The sequence below is a fragment of the Bradysia coprophila genome (genome assembly GCF_014529535.1).
Source record: "Bradysia coprophila strain Holo2 chromosome X unlocalized genomic scaffold, BU_Bcop_v1 contig_117, whole genome shotgun sequence".
Lineage (NCBI taxonomy): Eukaryota > Metazoa > Arthropoda > Insecta > Diptera > Sciaridae > Bradysia > Bradysia coprophila.
Window position 1 is genome coordinate 1,802,104 of NW_023503292.1, and position 23,313 is coordinate 1,825,416.

General features: G+C 35.4%; 1 protein-coding gene across 1 annotated transcript; it reads left to right on the plus strand.

Annotated features, from left to right (window-relative positions):
- The first annotated feature begins 1,562 nt into the window (after positions 1–1,562).
- Positions 1,563–19,093, plus strand: LOC119067004 (leucine-rich repeat-containing protein 24). The gene is made up of 2 exons (XM_037169731.1): positions 1,563–3,200; positions 17,887–19,093. Exons 1-2 carry the CDS (start codon positions 1,718–1,720, stop codon positions 18,333–18,335), a joined length of 1,932 nt encoding a protein of 643 aa, XP_037025626.1. The 5' UTR covers positions 1,563–1,717; the 3' UTR covers positions 18,336–19,093.
- Positions 19,094–23,313: the final 4,220 nt, after the last annotated feature.

Genomic DNA, 23,313 nt, shown 5'->3' on the forward strand with positions numbered 1-23,313 from the left:
AGTGGACGTGGGTGCGTAAACCTGAATTAATTTGACACTGTATCTGTTATTTATCTTCAGGCTTACGTATATCACTCGATCGGATATGCTTTTCGTGTGAATTATGCGATCCGACCACCGCTTGTTTATGAACAATCCGACACCGTGCATCAGCATCTGACTGTCACTTCCTCGGTAGAAGAATGTATGCCCTGATTGTAATTTCAGGCATTCCTCTCCAGGTTTTCTCACTTCGCTCACTCCCACAACATCCCATTTTATCTTTTCTAGCTCTTCTTCCATTTCTTGCATTTTTTGTCTTGACGACAATGTTCTGGCATTATATGTGGCAATGTATAATTCGTTATGGCTTCGTTTGAAGGCTTTTAGCATTAAAACACCACGCTTGCTACTGCGGGTTGGTGAGTATGAAAGCTTTACTTTGCTCGCCCCCGGTAATCCTCGAGCTCTGACACGCACATTTCTGCACGTTCCGGGACCACCGTGCCTATCAAAGTGCACAGTGCCCGACGGGGTAGTGTTACTCTTTTTGAACATTCTTTTCCATAAAGCTTTGCCCATTCTTTTGAACCTATCTGAGCAAAAGGTTATTCGTCCTTTAAAAGCTTAACCTAGTAGCTAATAAGAATTCTGGGATCGTTCTATCCTTTGGCTTCCTGATCGTGTTGTTCCACCTCAACGTTGGTCCCTTAACCCCAATTCTTTCGGCTTCCAGCTCACGATTCATTCAACCTTAAGATTGATCTATCTAATCCTATCTTATTTACTGCTACGTCCTCGTTAAACTTCATTCCCTCCACTCTTTTTCAAACTGGCTTGGGACAGTCTTTGGCGGTGTTTTGGTCCAAAAAAATATGAGAAACCACTTAAAACAGCAAAGATATCTCAATTTTACTTTTCATTTCCATGCTAAATCGCAAAATAAAAAAACTGACAGATCGTAACAAAGCTCTCTCTGACGTATAAATTTGTACGACTAATGGCGTGGATTGTATTGAGAATTTTCCAATAGCTCAATCAAAGACGACTCTGTCAACTGTGGAAGAAATGGCTGTCAACGTTTCTAACTTCATTTTTAGACATGAATATAGACACAAATTGGAAACCGATTAGTCTGGTAGGAATTAGGAATATGGTTAACGATGGCAATGTCATTATACTTGTAACAACAAACAATAAAAATATCATTTTCAAACAAATTTTCCTGCGAGCATTATTAGCTGGTGATATATCTTATACAATATTAAACATTTATTCCGAGAGAACTTTATTTTTCTATTTTCGGGTATTGCTATATACACACACATATTCAGTTTGTTATACCTGTTCGACTGTTTTTTGTTATATTGTTTGACTAATCAGTTAAACGAACGCTATATAAATGAATGTAATAAATTCTTATAGTTTAGTCTTACTAAATGAAAAAAAAAAATCAATTTTCATGAAATATTCAACGAAACCAACCAACTAACCACCCTCCCCGAACACAAAAAAACGCATGAATAAGTAAAGTTTATTTTTTTAGCTGAAGCCCAATTTCATTTTTGTTTTCAGATTGACTATACTTCAAATGTGCCACGTGCAAACTACACGAAAAAAGCAAAAAACAGCAAAATCCACCAGATACAAAGAAGGACTAAAACCGAACCGAAATCGATAACAACAGCATACAACTGCAACCGAATCGTACATATACCAAAGAAGAGAACAAAAAAATATGAACAACTTGAGAAAATTAGTTTTTCTTGTTTGTGCAATAAACTTTGCAGTAACTTTAGTTCGAACAGATTGGTTGGTTAAATGTGGTCCATGCAAATGCAAATGGAATTCCGGTAAAAAGACTGCAGATTGTAAGAATGCATCAATAGCACGAGTGCCCATCGATTTGAGTCCGGAAATTCAAGTGTTGGATATGTCGTCGAATATCATTCCGGAACTGCATAATGGGGAATTTGTAACCACCGATTTACGTAATTTACATAAATTATTCATACGAAATTCCACACTTAAAGTACTCGGAAGGGACAGTTTAAAGGGACTGGAGATATTAATTGAACTTGATTTGTCGTTCAATTTGATACGAACGTTGCAACGTGGAACTTTTGTGAATTTGGTGAAATTAAGGGCGCTCATGCTGAACAACAATAAGTTGGAAAAACTGGACGACGGACTATTTCGAAATTTGAAATTTTTACACAAAATCGAATTGAAAGACAATTTGCTGGTGAAAATTGAACCGAAAGCTTTCACCAATTTGCCAGTGTTATCGCAAATCTATTTAGATGGGAATCGTTTTACTACAATGAATCGAAAAATTTTCGCCGACCTTGACAAATTGACAAGCTTATCGTTAAAATTGAATCCTTGGAATTGTTCATGCGAATTGAAATCATTTCGTGACTTTACGTTTCAGCAAAACTTGTATACACCACCGACAGATTGTTATCATCCAATAAATTTACGTGGCACCCTATGGAGTGATGTATCGACCAATGCTTTTGCATGTAAGCCTGAAATATTGTCACCATTACCTGATGGTACAACGATAAATTCATCAAAAGAAAATGTGACTTTATCATGTCGTGTCCATTCATCACCAAATACCTTCATTACATGGAGTTTTAATCGACATTCGTTTTCAAATTATCCGAAACGTATTTTCATCAAAAACAATTCGGAATCAAATCAACGTGATTCAATGGAACTGCTGACATCCGACCTAACAATTGTTGGTGTAAAGAAAAGCGACGAAGGCACGTATTCCTGTATAGCGGAAAATGCGGCCGGCAAAGCGAACGTAGACATTGTACTTACAGTACAACGAAATCTAAATGAAAATCTATTTCTTTCCAATAATTTTTTGTTCATTGTGTGTCTATTGGTTGTCGGTCTGTTCGTTGTGTCATTCATCGGACTGATGATCACTTGTTGCTATTGTCGAAAATTCAAAAAGCTTGCCAAGCAGGATCTCGACAATAAAAAACAATTTGAAACGATTAAAATGAATTCGTTCAATAATGGAACACTGATGGCCAATGGCACAACCGATTTCGAAATACAAAAGCAACAGCAGCCACATCAGCAGCATCAACCGCTACAGCAATCATCAAACGATTTTATTCATGCGGAAAAATCCGAGATAATTGGAAACGATACGCATGAAATTAAATGCGCTTTATTGGGCGATAAATTTGCGTCAGGTGAGTGATTATTTCTTCTTCCCTATATTTTTTCCCTATTTTACTTCTTTCCACTAAAGGCATTTTACCAAATTTATTTTCGCTTTCAATTACATACTCACCGTCAATCATGCTTTTGTGTTCGACTTAGGACATTCAGGCAAATTGCTTTATTGAGTCCCCGGATTCGGCAAGTATATCATTTAAAAATTCACGATTGTGAAGTAATTGTGCTGGGATATAATGCGAGTTCATTGAAACGGATTTTAGAATTTTTACTAGAAATGTTTTGGAATCGCACTCGATCCGACCAGTTCCAGTACTTGAAAAATTCATTTGACTTTAGATTTCAAAATGAGCCCAGAACTCATCCATAGTGTTAGTTAGTTTAGAAGTATTAGATCCTAATCTAAAAACTGAGGTACCCTCCTCTGTAATACTCAACTCACTTCATTTTTGCTACCCATGCGGTAACTAATTATTGCAATGGCCAACCACTTCGAGCGACTTACAACAGAAAATCACTCGAAATGTCCTTAAATACACATAATTTGATGAAAAACTTAAAAATTATAAGTTGACCCTCCATATACGATGTATTGGGAGAAGTTAACTAGAATTTTCAAGTTTTACGTCAAATTATAATTAGAATTGAAAATCATCATAGTGACCTTATTAGACAGTTTGCGCAAATAAAGTATAATTTATAAGTCAAAATATTCTACATTGGTAAAAGCTATAAATAAAGAAATGTCGGCAACTTTTGTTACCACGATCCCAGTTAACAATTTGTCCCACGAAATGTACATCGGAAAATAGCCTCTTGTGTCTGGACTTCCGAACGTTTAATGACTATTTTTAGCCATGTACGAAGTACAAAGGGGCTTATAGGATTACGATGCCGTGTGTAATTGAAGGAATTCGGCTGGCCAAATTTGAACGGATTTAGATGGATTTTGAATTTTTTTATATAGGTATTGACAGTACCAATCAGGGAAAAAAAAGTTTATGAAATTCGGTTTACCGGAGCATGTGCTAGGTCTCTTGTGAGCTTATATGTGGCTACTCGGCAGTACAGTGAAGATGGTGTTTTTCGTTAATATCTCGAGTAAAATTTGACCGAATTTCATGATTTTTTTTTGTTTGAAAGGTACTAACGAATGTAAAGCAGCCGTACAACTTTCCACCTCCTAACAAAATGGCCGTCGGCCGCCATTTTGGATTTTTGTAAAAACAATATAAATCGGTGATAATGATAATTACAAAGTCACTGATCAGTGGGAAGTGATTGGTTATGTGTGTGGGGTGTTTCAAGGATCCCAAATATGGATATCTTTATATAAATATATACAGCTATATTGAGCTATATAACGATATGAATAGTTATTTTGAGCTATATACTAGCATATTTATCAGTAAATTGTTTATTTATACGTTAATTGTTGAAAAAATTTAAGTTTGGGTCCTAGGACTGAGAAAATTTTAGGTCAATTCGAAATTTGTGTTACATTTGAAAGGAACGTCGTACGGGGCTTCGTAATTGCGCTATGCGCAATTTTAAAGACGTAATTTTACTTTACAGGCGCAGTAGGCTTACGGTAAGAGTAGGGCCACGGACGAACTAGGGTCACGTACGCAATAGATGTACATTATATGTTCAATGGATGTGATCCAGTAATCTACACTTTATAACTGTTCCTGAAGCTGATCCACACTTATTAAACATCAGGAGTACAATAAGTCTCTTTCTGCAACTGCGCTGCGAAAACTGAACTTTTTCATGTGTGATTTGGGTGGCTATAGAAGGGCCTTTTTTTCTCTGGTTTTCTATGTTTTACTTTTCACCACTAGTGGTGAAATGGATTTTCATATATATGCTTTTCGTCACTAGTGGTGAAATAGATTCACTTTTCACCACTCCTCCTGAACATCTGAACCATTAACAGTAAATAAAAACCAATTTTTGGAGCGTACATAAATGCAGTCTACTTGATCGTTCATACCATATTTCGTTGATACAGTAGAATGTATGTTAAAGGTAGAGTTATGTTTTGCATTTCAAAAGTTCATTTTTCGCAACTGGTTGCAGAAAACGTTGTATGCAACACGTTGCGAAAGTGGAAGTTTTTGTCACACGATGTGATTATCAAATTCGCTCTGCCCGTTTGATAACATCACATCTAGTGACTATTAAAAATTACTATTATTCATGAAAGTAGCTCGTTTTTATCACGAAAAGGAACCTATTACTAAGTAAATGTAAAAATATCACAGAACGGGAGGAATCACTGGTCGCTACTTTAAAACAGAAAACGAAATGAAAAAAAAACAAATGAAAATTGCAAAAATAATTGATTAGAAATTGAATTTAAAGCGTTCGCTTCGCGTTGCACTTCTCATAAATAATAGATTTCCTCCAAATTGCACTCTGATGGTGCGGTTCCTAAAATGTAATGCGTTGCCTCTTTGTATTGTAACTCTGATTTGCTGGAGTAAGAAACTATCACTTTTCACCTGTGACATTCTCCATTAATTCGCCGATGCGCTTGATGAGCTTTAGGCCGTCGTCACCAATTGAACCCAAAGTGTTGATGCAAGCTGGGACGAAATAGAAATTCGAAACCAAATTCCGATAAAGCCATCGCTTGTCTCCTTCACGTTTCTGAGCTGCTTAACCCGGCTCCCTTGCTTTGTAACACAATTTTTTTTGTTAAATTTTCTTTCTAAAATATTTTGGCTCAATTTTTTGTTGATAAAACTTTTGCGTTCATTCGTAGAATGCGTCAACCTCAGCGAAATGAGGTATTTTATTGATTTTTTTGTGAAAATTATTTAACAAAAATCATGTGGACTGACGGCATGTCAATCCAGGATCAAATAACGCTATCATTCTGCAGAATGCAGTTTCAAATCGATAATTAATATTTTCCAAAAATGATTTCTCTTCAATAACAATAAAACGCGCAGGCAGAATTTTTCAATTTATTTTCAATTTTCAATTTATCCACTGATTTCATTGATATTGATCCTAATTTTTGATATTTTAGGAGATTATTGGAGGATTTTTGAAAATTTAAGAATTTTAGGAGGTGTGGGAGGTCTGCATTCCATTCACCACCATAGTGTATTCACATCGGAAACTTTAGTTTTGCTTCGGCTCTATAATAAATCATGGAATAACACTAAATAGTTTATTTATCACATATCGCTTGCGTGAAAAGCATGGTGGAATTTAAACTTTCGGTTGATTCGAAATCCATAAAGAATTTATATGGCCGCACATTTTATTGTTGAAGCTTTTCAAATACTTCATTAATTCAATTATCCGAAAATTTTAATAATTAAAATTCATTCACTTCCAATAAACATTTGTTTATAAAAAAATACTCCAAATTTTATCGATTTATTTGAACCATGAAAAAGTTTAATCTTTTCGTAGCGCCGTTACTCGACAATAAACTAAAAATGTCTAACTGCATTTTAAGAACCTCTGCAATAGATTGTTCGGTGAGAGTCTACAGTAGTCAAGTTAACCAAGCGAATTTTGTTAAATATTAATGTCGCTCATTTGAGTTCATTTTATCACATTCTCAGAATTCTACAAAAATAAACAGAAATTCTTTTGTTTTCTCCAAGGTAACTACTATATTTACCTTGGTTTTCTCCTCAAATTCTGTGGAATTTCGAGACGATGGAATGATTCATATGAATATTTTCCAAATTTTTAGTTACGTTTATTGTACTGTAGTGCAAGGCAATTATTTCATCCAGAAATAAGTTTTTCCCGAGGGGCAAACTACTCGATTTGCAACTCATTTGCAACTCTTTTTCTGTGCAACTCATTTGCAACTCTTTTCGCATTTAACTAGTTTTAGTCCAAAAAATGTAAAGACAATCAACAATATTTGTTAAAAACAAGAAGAAAATGGAAAACATTAAACTTTGCCGATATTGATGTTGCTCAGTACCGATAAAAGTATCCAATGCGGCCGATAACAGACTAAATTTTACAACGAATCGGCAAATCCCATTGATTCCAACGACGTGGATTGCAAAGCCAATGGTGGGGCATTTAAATTTAATTTTTCTTATATTGATTGTTCTAATTAGGTTCCAAACAAATATTTTTTTTATTTTTCTTCGGTGCAGAACATTATTATAAGATACTTTGCTTCGTATTATATGCCAAAAAAATGATTAATTTTTTTTATAGAACACTTTGAACACGCAAAAAACCATGAAAATTCGAATCGGAATACACTCCGGAGTGTATTTCGTTTCGTCAATTCGTTTTTTTCGTTATTTTTTGGGTTTTCAAAATGGTTTATAAAAAAAAGTAAACATTTTTTTGGCATATAATACGAAGCAAAGTGTCTTATAATAATGTTCTGCATCGAAGAAAAAAAAAATATTTGTTTGGAACCTAATTGTGTCAAAAACGATCATATAACCAAGGCACGTTAAGCATGAACAGTACTCTCAGTAGATCACTGAAAGTGGGCAGTGTATCATATAAATGTAGGCACTGTAAAAAATTGGAAAAATTGTTGAAACAAAATAGTACTCTACGTAGCAGGCTGACAGCTGTCACTCGAAGAATTTTTACTTGAAGTGCGTTGATTTTATCAAAGGCTATGCTGAAAGAAAATGTCGAAATGAGTGTGCCTTCTTTGATTTTACTTAAATGCTAGGTTCATTCCTAGTTTTACTGGACTTTTACATACAAATTTTTACATTATCTTTTTTCGCTCTTTTAACTCTACAATAAACAAGTAAACATTTATTATTTATTTCTTCCGGGTGCAACTCTTTCTTTTATTCTAAAATGCAACTCTTTTGAAACTCATTTTGAGCGTTCACCTCCGACGCAACTCTTTTTTTTAACGTGCAACTCCGATGCAACTCTTTTTTTTAACGTGCAACTTCGTTGCAATTCTTTTTTTTCGTGTGCAACTCTTTGCAACTCATTTGCAACTCTTTTGAGTGGTTTGCCCCTCGGAAAAACATTAAACTTTACCGATAAAGATATTATAAACTATCGATATCGATGTTTCTAAGTACCAACTTTTTGTTTATTTCCTATTCAGGAAAACGATGTAGCTCAGTGTGAAAATCTTTATTTTAAAAGCCAAATATTTCGCGATTCACATCGGATCGCATCTTCAGTGGCTATAGAACACTCATATCACAGCTTCGTCCATAAGTACCGATCAAGGGGGTAATCACTAGTAAATCAGTAAATCAAATAAATCACGGTAAATCACAAAAAATTTTGAAAATTTTTTGAAAATTTTTTAATTGTCACTGGATTACATTTCGAAGTATCGTGGCCGTAAACATATAGGATAAATTTCATGAACTAATACAAATTGAAGTAAATAGATTCAAATTTAGTAGAAACTTCATTTTTGATTTACTTGATTTACTGTGATTTACCGTGATTTACCGTGATTTACCGTGATTTACTGAGCTAGTAAATCAGTGATTACCCCTCGGTACCGATAAAAATATTCAATGGGACCGTTAAGGGTAAAATTTACAACGCTGATCGGTAAATTATCGACAAATACCATTGATTTCAGCGATGTCGATTGCAAAATCAATGAGTGGACATTAATTTTTCTCCTCTTGATTGTTCTACTTTTGTCAAAAAAAAAGCATATATTCAAGGCACTTTGAGCATAAGCATTACTCTCAATAGAGCACTGAAAGTAGACAGTTTATCATATAAATTTTGGCACTGTAAAAATTTGGAAAAAGTTTTCAAACAAAATACTACTCTGCTGACAGCTGTCAGCTATATAATATTAAAAGAGAATGTCAAAAAGAATATGTCTTGTTGAAACATTTTTGTTTTGCTCTTTTAACAATATAATAAAGTTAAGTGAACAGTGTTTACTATTTGTACTTCAAGTAATCGTTTAAAAACATTTATTATTTATTTCTTCCGCGTGCAACTCTTTTGAGTGGTTTGCCCCTCGGTTTTTCCTAACAATATAACGGAACGATCTGGCTGTTAAATTCATTAAATTGAATGCAGTATATTACATTCTATTCGTGTAGTATTAACTTAAGCCTTTTTCTTAGATCAACGCATGCGTCCATTGAACGAATCCCAAATTTATTTCTTCTGGCCATTCAAATGTTATTTTGGTATTGTCGCGAAATACTTAAGATCTATGAAATTTATTAAATTTGGTAAAGGCATTTGATGTAGCTACTTACAACTGTTAAAAGTTTCCTATGTGCAGAATGAGCACCAGCTGAATATCACCAGCTGGATCTACCAACACACACTTATTGTATGATAAACAATCAAAACACATTCTTAACAATGTGTTTACTTCATTCATACGTAGATGACGTTTAACGTAGAAATGCACTGTGTGTAGGTTGTCTTTGAATTGTTTACAATTTCATACACAAAGCCTAATGTAATATCTATGTTCACACACCACACTTACACTACACATTCAATCTAGCACTCTACACAACATAAAGGCGTTCGAAGTAAATATCATTTTGTCTGAACCCGTGGCTTTGGCGCTAGAGCTATCGACTCATAATCGAGAGATCCCGTGTTCAAATCCGCGGCTGGGCAAGATGATTTTTATTTCATTCGCTTTCTGTGTAGATATTCTAATAGTCCGTTACCAATTCTTCTTCTTCTTTCTTCTTTTTCAGCCTGTTTCTATCCACTGCTGGATGTAGGCCTCTCCAACTTCTTTCCATTTCGTACGATCCATTACCAATTCGCAACGTTAAAAATATCGAATGTCCTATTTGTTTGTACACCAGCTAGTGATATTCAGCTGGTGATCATTCTGTACATAGGAAACTTTTAGCAATTGTATTACTTTCCATCAGTGAATCACGACAACCTTTTTTTCTCGACTCGTTGTGGAATATGGCGTTGGGTGAACAAGAGTTTTCTCTCTTTGTAACTGTAACTTTGTTTTGGTTATGAAAAACGGTTATTCCCGCCACGCACTCATGAAATCGTTATGAATAGTCATAGTCAGGAAGTAGTCACTCAGAACGCCATGACATTTTGTTGACGCTTTGTCTGATGACAGTTCTGGATTGGAAATGTCTGTTTTCTCCCATTTTGTTTTCTTCCCCGAACCTTTATATGTTTTTGTTGTGAAAAATTCACCTCTTTGAACACTATACTAATATTTACGACCATTGTATTCTAATGTGTCCTTATGTCCATAATATATTATTTGCAGATCGTAGAGACTATAATATGTACACCAGTCAGTATCTTAATTAAAATTGTGTACACTTTATTAGATGGAGCAATAATGAGCAGAGCAATGTCAGTCATTCTCGGTGGTATATTTTTATAATAAAAGAAAAGATGAAAATTAGTTTTTCGAAAACCGTATTATCATTCGTCGGTATATTTTATACAAATAATGAATTAACATTTTGTACTCTGCAAGCGTAGGATTTTTTGTCGTCTGTTGAATTAAAAGACAAAAAATCATTTTCAATGGCTTTTGCCCGGTGTTGTATAGTCGTATCTAATATAAAACGTGTTTCGCAATTAGTTAATGGATTAAAGTGAAAGTAGCGTAAAGAAAAATAAGAAAACAATTTCTAAAATTAATCATCGCAAGCAGGTGTTTTAAGCTTTTCGGGTAGTTATACACATTACTCGTGTACATTGAATCTGTTTTACGTTGAGAAATTATTAAATGGATTGTCTTAAATTTAGACAGTTTACTAAGGAAGTTATACATTAGATGGATATTCAAGACGGTATTATGCTAAAGATGGATGGCTTAAAATCATGGCAAATTATTTTTGATGGAACGATTCGATGGATTTTCTCTCTTTTTGGGATGAAAAGAACACAGCGAAAAACCGTTATGCTTAGAGCACTGTGTATAGCTGTATACATGCTGTGCTAATTAAAAATTTCAATCAGTGGAAACAAAGGAAAAATATTAATTTTAATGATGAATAGAGTCTCTGGGATAAAAATTGAGATATGTAGAACAGTGTAAATAGTCTGAATCTGGTTTCGAAGTCGTCAATGTGGGTGATAAATTGCCGACAATCAGAAGCGACGAATTCTTGTGTTGGCTGTGTCTTAAAGACACTAGCATCGATTGACCTTCTATTTTAATTATAAGAATGCGGTTTTGCGTCGATAGAAAATGACGTGCTGCAAGTACTACGACCAACGATTTGGAGGCTTGATATTTTTACTAGGCATTTTTATGAAACTTTAAAGTCTGAGTGTGAACGTTTGAAGACGTTAGTCCTATATTCACGTCCATATGGTGTATTACATGTCATTTATCACAGTGTACTGAATTATGAAAACTGAATGAATCGAATTGAATTACAACCAGGCACGTAGGCAGACATGATTTTCAGGGCGGGCTCATAGCCGGAAAAATAATTTTTGTACGGAGAAATCGAAGAACAACTGTTTTTCATAAGTTTCATACTCATAGTATCCCCCAGCTAAGGCACTGATTACAATGTTGGATTTTTTTCGTCAAAACTGTTAGGACACAGGAAACCGTTGGGATTGTCGAAATTTCATAGATAAGCAGGCCTCGATAGCCACACCTCCCGAATTGCCCCTAGTTATTTTTAATTCGTACAATAAATCCAGTATTTACATACGATATATGCCTTCTCTCCATGTCGATCTTATTTTTACATGTCGCACACTGTTTTTGCTCCAAGCAGGATGGTTTACATCAATTTTTACTTGCAGTTTGTTGATTGCGCTGTTGCAGTTTACACACTCTGAACCCTTCGATTTACAATCCCTCAATATATGTTGACCGACACATTTCAAGCATGTCTTCTTTCGTTTGCAATTTTTAGCTACGTGGTTAAAGCACCGCTTCACATTAAAACATTCTGTTATTTTGCATACACCCCATGAATATTTTTAGACCCGTACGAAGTACTGGGGTCTTATAGGTTTACGCATACGTTTGTAACACGTCGAATTGGACTCCCTGAGTAAGGGGAAACCTATTGTGGTTGTCTAGAGATGCCAAATCCGCGAAAAATTGTCCGTCTGTCTGTCCGTCTGTCCGTCCGTCTGTCCGTCTGTCTGTCTGCACGATAACTTGAGTAAAACGCATCCGATTTTGAAAATTCTTTTTTTTCCCGTTTGGTAATGTCAAAAGACAGGCTAAGTTCGAAGATGAGTGATTTTGGATCGACCCCTCCCGAGCTGTGGCCCAATAAGTGCTTTACGGTTTTTCGAAGATATCTCCGGACATTTAAACGTTAAACTTGTAAGTCAAATTTTTTCTTACTGAAATTTTCGAGAAATGCGACATGGGCACACATTAGGTCTCATCGAAGTCGACTTAGTCTGTACCTTCTGACAAATTTGGTTTATTTTGAATGGTTACATGGTAAGCTATCAAGAAATGACAAAAAGAGATCGGATCCTTTGCGTGGACGTCTAATGCAACTCACCAAAGTTCGCCGGGGATGCCGAGTAATTAGTTTAATCTGAAAAATATTAAACAAATCTGAAATAATGAAACTTTTTTTTGCATTACCTTGAAGCCCTCGTTACGCAGACCATTTCCACATAATAATTTTTTGGGTTTTGGTCGTCACCGATAAGGACTCGCTCTCAGAATATACGCTATGAATCTGATCTTTGACAAGCACTGCCTGGACACAGTAGGTGCCGATACACGGGAAAAGTTGAAAAGTGTTTTCTCGTGATGATTTTACACTAATATAAACTAAGATGTCCTAACAACACTCTTCATCATCAGTCCAAAATAATTTTTTTTCTAAAAACCTGGTTTGCAAACGATTTTGGCTATTTTTCACATACTTCGTCAATGAGCGACCCCTAAATCAATTCGGATTGAGTCGGTCCCATAGACACTTTTTATCAGGGGACCATATAGAATGATTTTCTGCCCTGCGCCCCAAACATTTTGGCACTTTAGTTTTTTGGACACCCCTACTATACGTGTTTCAGCGAGCGAATTGAATAGTGAAACAGCTGAAGAAAATTACATCACAAATTTGGTTGGGATTAACTGAACGTATGAATTTGTTTAGTAACAACAAAGTAATAACTCGTCACCCTTGACCCCTAAGAGTAATTATACCTAGAGAGGAAATTTGTACGACGAAATGTGGTCCCAACATCAGTTTGTATAAGATACACATTTCGTATTATTTTACACCAATACATGAATGCGTTGACGCTTTTGATAGTTCAATTTGCCCTCTGAATTAAGTCGGCAAACACATACCAATCAAGTCCAAGGTTATTCGAAATGTCAAAAATCATCCACAGAGAACCCTAACCTCAACGTATGTGCAGTGAAAATGAGCAGACACTTTGCTCATGTTTGAAAATAGAAACAAATGTTTTAATGGTTTTCTTGTAAAATAATGAGCTTAAACACTTACGCCATAGGTTTCTTCCAAGGCCGTTCAAAATGTCAATCGTCATCCACAGAGAAGCCAACACAACCTCACTTTGAAGTTTTAACGAACCAATTTGTTTAAGTTGCGGCTATGTTTGCTTCTGTGGATGACGGTCGGTTGTTTCGGCCTGTCAAAATTCATTTTTACCGTACGATGGAAGAAACCTATACAAGAAACAATCATAATTTCACCTTTTATACATTGGAAATATATTAAATTATACGTTTTTGTAGATCCGAAAAAAACACAAAATTAAACGGCATCTCAATTATTTCATTTTTTCTCACATACAGTGAACGACATCTCAAATGTCTCACTGTTAAATTTTTCTGAGAATTTTATTGTGTCATTGCAAATTCACAATGACATTCTCTGAAAAAAATGACAGTGAGACATTTGAGATGTCGTTCACTGTAGTTGAGGTTAGGGTTCTCTATGGATGACGGTGTAGCTGTCAGTGTTTAGATTTACAGTTACTCGGACTTGATCTATTTCATGTTGGGACCACATATTTTACGTAATTATTTTTCGAAATTTCCTCTCTAGGTGGAATTCCCTTAACGGCATAATATTTTGTTGGACTTTTGATTTCTCAGAAATGCTGCGGTTTCACTCAAAACATATTTAATTTTCCCAGTCTCAATTGGTTTATTTATTTTTATTTATTTATTTATTTATTTATAGTTCCAACGAACAGGCCGAAGCCCAATTATACATCGAACTTAACTTAAATTATAACTAGAAAGTTGATACAGTAAAATCTAAAAGATTAGGAAGAAAATTAAAAATTTAGAAATTGAAAAAAAGTATATGGACATGACGGGGAAATTCTAAAACGGGTACAGTCCCTTAACCATTGACTTATATTCGTTATAAGACGAATTGAAAATGTCGTTGAGCCGGAAATAGATATTATGGTGGTGCTGCATGCGGTATACTGGTGAATTAAGCTGTATGTTCGACGATGGCGTAGAAAGGCAGAATAGGTGAAGACGACTTTGCCGAGTAAACCGTTGAGGTACTTGAGGTTTGATGCGCGACGACAGACTAGTGGCAATTCTTCCATGAACCAGTTTGTACAAGACCATTTCATCTAGCTCAAGGCGACGGGTTTCTAATGACTTCATTTTCAAGTGTTCCAGTCTAGTTTGATAGTCGGGTTTAATCCAGTTGAAACGATAATACAGCAACCTCGTAAATTTACGTTGCACCTTCTCGATTTGTTCTTTATATTTCACATAATAGGGGTTCCAGATTGTACTACAGTACTCCAGTCTGCTCCGAACATACGTGTTATAAAGCTTGATCAGGCTAGCCGGACGTTTGAAGCTCTGAGTACTTCTAAAGATAAATCCAATCAATTGATACGACTTTTTCGTGATTTCATTGACGTGAGCAGCGAAGCTTTCTTTACTATCAAACGTGACACCGAGATCCTTTTTGATTGTCTTCTTTTCTATCGGCTTATCCTTTATGGAGTATTGATAGTTGATCGGTTGCGGTTTGCAGGTTACCGACAGCGCCGAGCACTTTTCTGGGTTGAGATTTAGATTATTGCTATCACACCATTCCGAAAAAGATGAGATGTCCGATTGCAAGCTAGTTCCGTCTGCCAAGCACTCGATTTTTCGAAAGATTTTGTTGTCGTCGGCGAATAACGAGCTAGATGAAGTGAAGATGTCTGGCAAATCATTAATAAAGAGTAAAAACAAGAGAGGCCCTAGTATCGATCCTTGCGGAACCCCGGATGTCGGCATAATACTATCCGATTTACCCCCTCCAATCACGACACATTGGGTTCTTCCGAAAAGATATGATCGAAACCATTGCAACGTAATTGACTTAATTCCAAAGTTCTGTAGCTTTAGAAGCAACAACCCGTGAGAAACCTGATCAAAGGCTTTCGAGAAATCTGTAAATATGACGTCAAACTGGCCACCGTCCAAAATCGAGTCAGTGACTCGTGTAGCAAACTCTAGTAAATTCGTAAGAGTCGATTTACCAGTCACGAAGCCATGCTGCGCTGGTGTAATATAATCTTTCACATGTTGATAAACTTTATTGAAGACAATTCTCTCGAAAACCTTTGAAGCAGCTGCCAGTATGCTTATCGGACGGTAATTACACACATCTGACCGTTTTCCAGACTTATAAACTGGCGTCACGTTACTAACTTTCCAGGCTAACGGAAACGAGCCTTCACGGACCGATTTATTGAAGATAATTGATAACGGTAAACTGACAGACGGAGACAATCTCTTATAGAAAATTGACGGAATGTTATCAGGACTTGACACCTTGTAATGATTGAGCTTATCGAGTATCAGCTTAACCTCCTCAACTGTAACATCGGTAAAATAAAAATTCGGAGCTATCTGATTCACAACAAACTCATGGTAGGTAGCATGTTGGAAAACACTAGAGAAATACTTCGCAAACAAGTTGCATACAGACTCCCGATCTTCAGCTATTTCTGATCGAAAATAAACTTGATTTGGAATAGAATTGGTTTTTTTCAAGGACTTAGTATAGGAGAAGAAAGCTTTTGTGTTGGTAGTGATCTTGTCTTCAATGTCGTTGACATAAGCCTCCTCACACAGCTTGTTTCGCGCTTTGAATTCTTTTCTCAAATTAGCAAACAAGGCATAGTCCAGCGGACTCTTAGAACGCATGAATTTGGTTCTCGCTCTTATCTTCTGTTTTAGCATCTTTATCAGATCATACGAGAACCAACACGGGTAGCTTTTCACTGCACTCTTCACTGTCGGAATTGAATCGAACAATGACATTAACAGCCTATAGAATTATATGCGAGTAATAGAATCATTATCGGTGTCAATAATAATTTTGTCAGAATCAAGATTAGACAACACCAAATCCAACGTTCTATCATTTACATTACGCTTCGAATTAAACTGACTGAGATTAGTTAACGAGAGCACGTCGACAAATGATTCAGCGATGTTACCAACTACGTCACGAGCACTACAGGTACCATCAGGTTCTTCTGTCCAAGTGATAGAGTCGGCTAAGTTGAAGTCGCCCACTAACAGAAAGGTACCATTCGGCTTAATTACATTAAAAATCTCATTGATCTTGGTAAGATGCACATCGTACACATCAAAAGAGCTTCTGCAGTTGATATAACGAACGTTAAAATAAATTTTACCGCCGTTGAGCTGATCTATCGATATCCAGATGTCCTCATTATCTAGTTCCCAATCGGTAACCCTTGATGAGTAGTATTTACTCTTCACAGCAATCAGACACCCTCCGCCGTCCTTCTTGCCTGTAGCTATGCGATCACGATCCTGACGATACACGGTATACCTGTCATCGAACAACTCTGAATCATTGTAATCGATCGTCAGCCACGTCTCACACAAAATAATAATGTCATAATCGTTAGATAGAACATTGGATTTGAAATAGTACGTTTTCGTTTTGAGCCCTTGGGCATTCTGATAGTAGACGGTCAACTTCATTATGTACAAAATTTAAAGGCGGATTATAATAAATTGATAATAGACTCAAAATATGGTGAACGGATTAATGGTCGGTCTTACGTTTGGTCTTTCGCTTAGTACACCTATTTGATAAGAATTACAAATTTGAAATTAAAACAGATTCACATAATCAAACAGTGAGCAATTGATTTTCGGTTTTTCGTTTTTGATCTTACAGTAGTAGCCACTATTTGAATTGTGAATTCGAAAACTTGGTTTTTCGTTCGGTTTTTCAAGTAAATATAAGCAAATCAGGTTTCTCTTTAAAAAAATTAATAGAAATAGTAATACGTGACCTTTCATTAACAAATCCTTGCAATCAATTCTCCAATCAGGTTCAAAAAATTGCAATATCAGCTAGATAGGGGATGTTTACATTCGATTCATACTAACCGTATGTAATCCGTTAATTGTGAAGTCGAAACGATATTTATAGAATTGAGGTAATAACGACTTATTCAACTGCGTTATATGGAACACACTACTGGAGCAGGTAACTTAGCACCAAGTAGAGTTACCGTCGTGGTTTGTTCAAGTATCTGTACGTGTGTACACTTCAACGCGATATTTTAACTGCCTCTCAAGCATTTATTCATCTTCGTTGTTTGTTCTCCTACAGCATGTCCAACGAATCGAATGGTGACTTGATTTATTTTTTGTTCATCTATTGACCCAAATACAAATACCTCAATGAGAAAGCAGTATTCTTCACATAAAAAAGCTAAAAATAATTTTAAAAAAAACAATTTTTTTTCCAGATGTTGTCTCATTTGAAAAAACAAAAGATCATTCGAATGGCCTACTCCTTTCACCCAACCATCAGAAGTGTATGTACGAACAGCATGACGCCCGATTTCCACCCGATCTACTGCCGTACAGTCAACCAAAAATAGCTCACCAGAACACGACAGCCGTGTTGGAAAATGGCGAATACATAACACCATATGATGAATCACAATATTATAAAGACAATACAACGAACATCTTGCAAAACTGTCCGCAAGATCTCCGAATATATGAAGACTGCAGTAGCAGTAGCTGTAGTGTTAGTAATAGAAATAATCATGTTCGTCAAAATATTCCAAGTAGTTCAATTCCGAAACTTACGGATACCCTACCGTGTAAGCCTAGACAGTCCATTGTACGGACATCACCATCATTTAGCTTCCTATCTGCGGGCTATCAACAACAAAATAATTTCCTATGATAATGTTTTCCCCGGATACGGTGATAGTGGAGCAGAATGTAAAGTTAAAATTTGAAAAACAAAATGTTGTAATGTTAAGTAGGATTCGGCCTTAATAAGGAGCAAATGAGAAACAATCGAGGAAACGTGTGTACCGAGAAAGGTATTAGCGCACAACTTTTCTCTTTCATTATTTATTACTTTGACGGGAGCGGTGGTGCAGACGAAAGATATGGAAAATCCTGTTGCCGAGAGGTAAAAGCTTATTAAGAATTCATTTGTGTAAAACTTTGACATAGAAATTCACTGTCAATTATTATACCGACCGATTCACCACTCACAACATAATATTTTATTTAATGAAATTTATTTATTTTTTTCTTCAAACGGTAAATTGGATTTAACCTTTTTCAAAATCAGGAAACAAAAGGAAAATATTGGTTCAACCAAACCCGAAAAACATTTTATAATCAAATTTTCCAATCTTTTTTCTCTCTCTCCCCCCCTCTCTCATGATCTCTCCTTTGCACAACTTGAGTGTATTTTCTTAGGAAAGTGATGGGTTGTTTATTCGAGATTTCTTAGTCAAAAGTTCCAATGTTAGTGTAGTAAAATTTTGATTTAATGATTCAAAAATTAATTTCGCTAAGGGATATATCCAACAAAAAAGTTTATTTTTGCTTCGTATTTATGAGCCTTGGCAGTAGACAGAAACCGGAAGAACAATGTACATCTTATACAATGGTCGGAGAATAATTGGATTTAACTTGGAATATGATCTGAAATAACAACACTTTTTTCTGTAGATATAAACTTCACTGCCGTTGCTAAACCCCATTTTAAAATATCGCCAAGGAAATAGGGGTAAAAAACAGCTTCAATCGCGTAAGCTCTAGTCAAGACATCGACCTATATAACAATTCTATTTCTGGCAAAATGACTTGTTAAATCAATGTTAATTTTCAATCGACATTTCTTATGCGACATTACGGCATTATAAATTTAAGTGGGACAGTCGTCTTCCAGAGCAAGTAAATAGTGAATATTTCGATGTTGACCTTTATTTCGATTTGCCTTAACGTGAAACAGTTACCCCAGTTTGGATTGAATTCGAATTGAATGATCCTGTATATGTTATGTAAAATGAACGAAATTTCTGTACAGTTTCAATTTGTGCACTTTCAGAATAGTTCACAGGCCAGATTCCAATACATTTTTGACCCGACTGATTCGCTACGTAATTGGAATAACTGTTTGGAAATGTTTTGTGTGTTCGATTAAATGAATATTGGGATAATTAAATATTTTAAATAATTTATTTGTCTGCTGAGAAATTCCAACGAGAGCAAGGCGAGTGTTTTTACATCAGTTCTTTGATCATAATCATTCTACTTTGACTCCACATTATTAAAGACCGATTCACAGTTACTCCGTTTTGGTCGCCGTTTCCACAATAATAATGAAAACTGTTCTCTATCAGAGGAGAGAGAATGGAATGTTATGTGGATTTATTTAAAACTCTCAGTAGTGGCTGGGTTTTGAGAGTTTGCCGCTGTAGTGGTGAAAAAATCAACATTACAATACTTGTAACACAACATACTATTATCACGGTACAGTGTATTTCTCAAAAAGCGCCAACGAAATTTTCATATTCCGGCACTAAGTTGAGAAAATAGTTATTGGGTAAACTAGTGAATAAAGTTTGCATTTCAAGGGTTTTTGTTCGTGGCCAGAGCGCGTAGGGTGAGGGAGACCAGATAAATTCAAATTTCACGTAAGACCTTTCGACCACTGTTTCGATCTTTGAGAAAATTGAAGACGTCTTTCGACGTTTTGCTTTAATACGCAGTTCAAAAACAACATTTCTCATCAGGCCATGGCGACAGTGGTACTCGATACAGTGCTCTATCGAACACTATACCGATTTGCACATGAATAGGTCTAGCGAATCATAATTGAAATAAATTTCAATTTGTTCCTAAACTCAACCACTCGTGGCCAGTGTGTGTGGTTAGCCACCACAAAGTTGGACATACACGTATTTTCAAATTTATTTCACCGTAAGGAATGCTTTGTCGAATTATTATTTATGGCAATTGTTGCCATAAAAATCGAAAGGAAATGGAAATTGCTTACGCACAATTACTATGCAATAATCGCCAATTTACTCACATTCGTCACATAACAAAATTATTCATGTGTCAGCAGACAAAACATTTAGAACAATCGAAAATCAATTGCCTATGTACTACCATTGCCGTTGGCATTCAATTATTGAGGTCGTTGTGATGTATAAAAAAAAATTCAATTAAATTGTGTTCGAAGAAAAATTCAGCTAAAAGAGAAGAGAGATGAAATGGAATGGTAGTTATGTTGTGTACACACAACGATAATGTTGATGTCCATCAAGTACATTTTCAAATTATTTGAACAGGTCGATGCAAAGGCAAGCATATTGGAAAACGTTCGATAAAAGCTCTGGAAACTATATCCGTTACAATTAAATTACCCCACAAATTGAACGGATTGTATTACCACCATTCAATGCATAAATAACGCATTGGAATGAATATGCAATATGCACTTTTATTGCCCTAATTTCCCTTTTCGACTGAAATCACAAACTGGTATAGCAAACACAGTTTTACTTCGAAAAAAGGAAACAAAATAAAAATGGAAGAAAAAAGAACTGTAGCAAACGTTAAGTAACTAGTGCAACCTATACTCATATGCATTTAATTTTGAAGTAGCGTTAGTAGTAAGGGTACATGTTGGTCCGCCCGTGGAATGAAAAATATTTGGTTTTTAGCAGACAAATTGGGTTGGGGAAGTTTAATATTACGCTTTTCGCTCTTGTTGGAATTACCCATTTTGTCCCCTCGTTAAACCGATCGCTCGAGTTGGAATTTCCTTTTTTCTTCCAGAGATGCACACCATGTTTTTCATATCTGCGAGTTGTGATTAACCGTCTTTCTCAACGAAAGAAAAACATCAATTTGTTAGACAGTTTTTCTAAGTTTTACACAATTATGATTACGCTTACTCCAGCAAAATAACGGCATATTTCCAATTCGATCTTACGTCCTTCGATAAAAAGTAGTTTAAAAAAATTAATTGGAAAATTGTATCTAAGACGTCTGCGATGCATCTCAATTGAGAGAAGAACATAACGATTTTATGCGACACTTCAATGCAACACTTCAAATGCAATATGTATAGTCGTTTTAAAGTTTAAATTAGAAAGAGTATAAGATCGTTATGCCCTTTTCTACAAAAGAATCGTCTATAGCTGTGTTAATTGAAAATGTTTTTTTTTCTCCAACGAAGTGAGGGCAATAGCACTACATCTAGAGCATGCAGCAGTACTTAGAGAATTCGGTCTAGTCTAGACATGGGCGCCGATAACTTTTCCTTCGATCGTCGTGATGCTCCCTAGATCAATGCACGTTACAGAAGACTTTTCGATAGTGATCGACAAAATAAATTTTTTTTACAGTTTGTTTACCTTTAGAAAACTCAATTTTAGATTTATCAGAGAATTAAAGGTCATCGATGTTCCCAGTCATTAAGTGATTCCCAGTACAAGATATTTTGCTAATAGATTTTCAAATTTTGCGCCAAAATATCATAACCTGGAAACACTTAATTGACTGGGAACATCGACGACTTTTAGAATTTTAAGAAATATGTTCAGAACTAAAAAAAACCCACTGTAGTTGAAATAAATCGGCTGGATGCAAAGCTAAAAGTTATAGCGTTTGCACCGAAAAGTTTTTGTCGTTTTAAGAAAAAACTTAAACTTCAAAAAAATTATTCTTTGCTAAAAGCTAAAAGTCTTCTGAAGAGTGCAAGTGCATTGGCATTGCGCCGATTGAAGAAAAAGTGAACGGGCACATATCTAATTCGGTGTGATGCAAAAAATTTCAGTAAACTTATCAGTCCTACCTAGAACATTTTAATGTCGAATAATCGCTAAACCTGATTTTCCATCCGAAATTCACGAATGGTTTCTTTTGTTATGAATGTACCGACAATGCCTGTTTCAAACACGTCTTTTCCTCATAAAACTTCATCCTGCAGAGGATATGACTTTTCATTCACCAAAAAACAAAAGTTACATCCTAAATCGGGATAAAGGAAGATATAAATTGTAAAAAAAAATTTGAATTATTACTTTAAATTTATCACCTTTAACAAGGGCTCTTTCAATAGCAAAAGGAATAATTTCTGGATATTTTTCCCCAGCTTGTGTTTAATAAATACTGCTGTATATAAACGTAACGTTCACACTTGGCGGCAATTTTCCTTCTGACAAAGCTGTACGCACGTTTTTACCTCTGTGCTTTTTTTTCGCAGTACATTTTTAAATTGGCTTATGTTACCATTCGCGAATTCTTGACGATGAAATGAAATATTATTTCATGCTCCTGCTTTATTATCATAAAATCAGTTTTTACGTGAAATATGAGCGAAACGCTTTTCTTTATGATTATGCACTCCACTAATAAAAAGAATTGAATTTGTAACAAAGAAAACATTTTGCAATAAGTTTCGTAAGTTTTGTCTCACTAGACATCGTGTGGGGTAAGACAAAATCGTACGAAACATTTGTTGCTTATAGCTTTTTGCGATTCCCATTTTGCGATAATCATTTTTCCATTACCCACTAGACACTTCCAAGGCTAAAATTTGTAGCCCTAGTCGAATGCCCAAATAGTAATCTAAGTCATTTTACTTGTAAGCCCCCAGGAAATTAGTTTTAAAACTCATGTCGATGAAGTAGTGACTCATTTTGTGGAGGAGCAGTGAGTAAAGGTTTTTACGCAGATCGTTTGGACAGTAAACGCAAAAATGTCTTAGTTTGAACTTCAAATTTCTTACACTTACGAAGATTCAAATATGTGAATAGTTTGTAAAACATTTGCAATGTATTGAAAGAAGTAGAACTATAAGATCTAAAAATATGTAAAATCATTTTTTTTTTATTTGTTACGCTGAA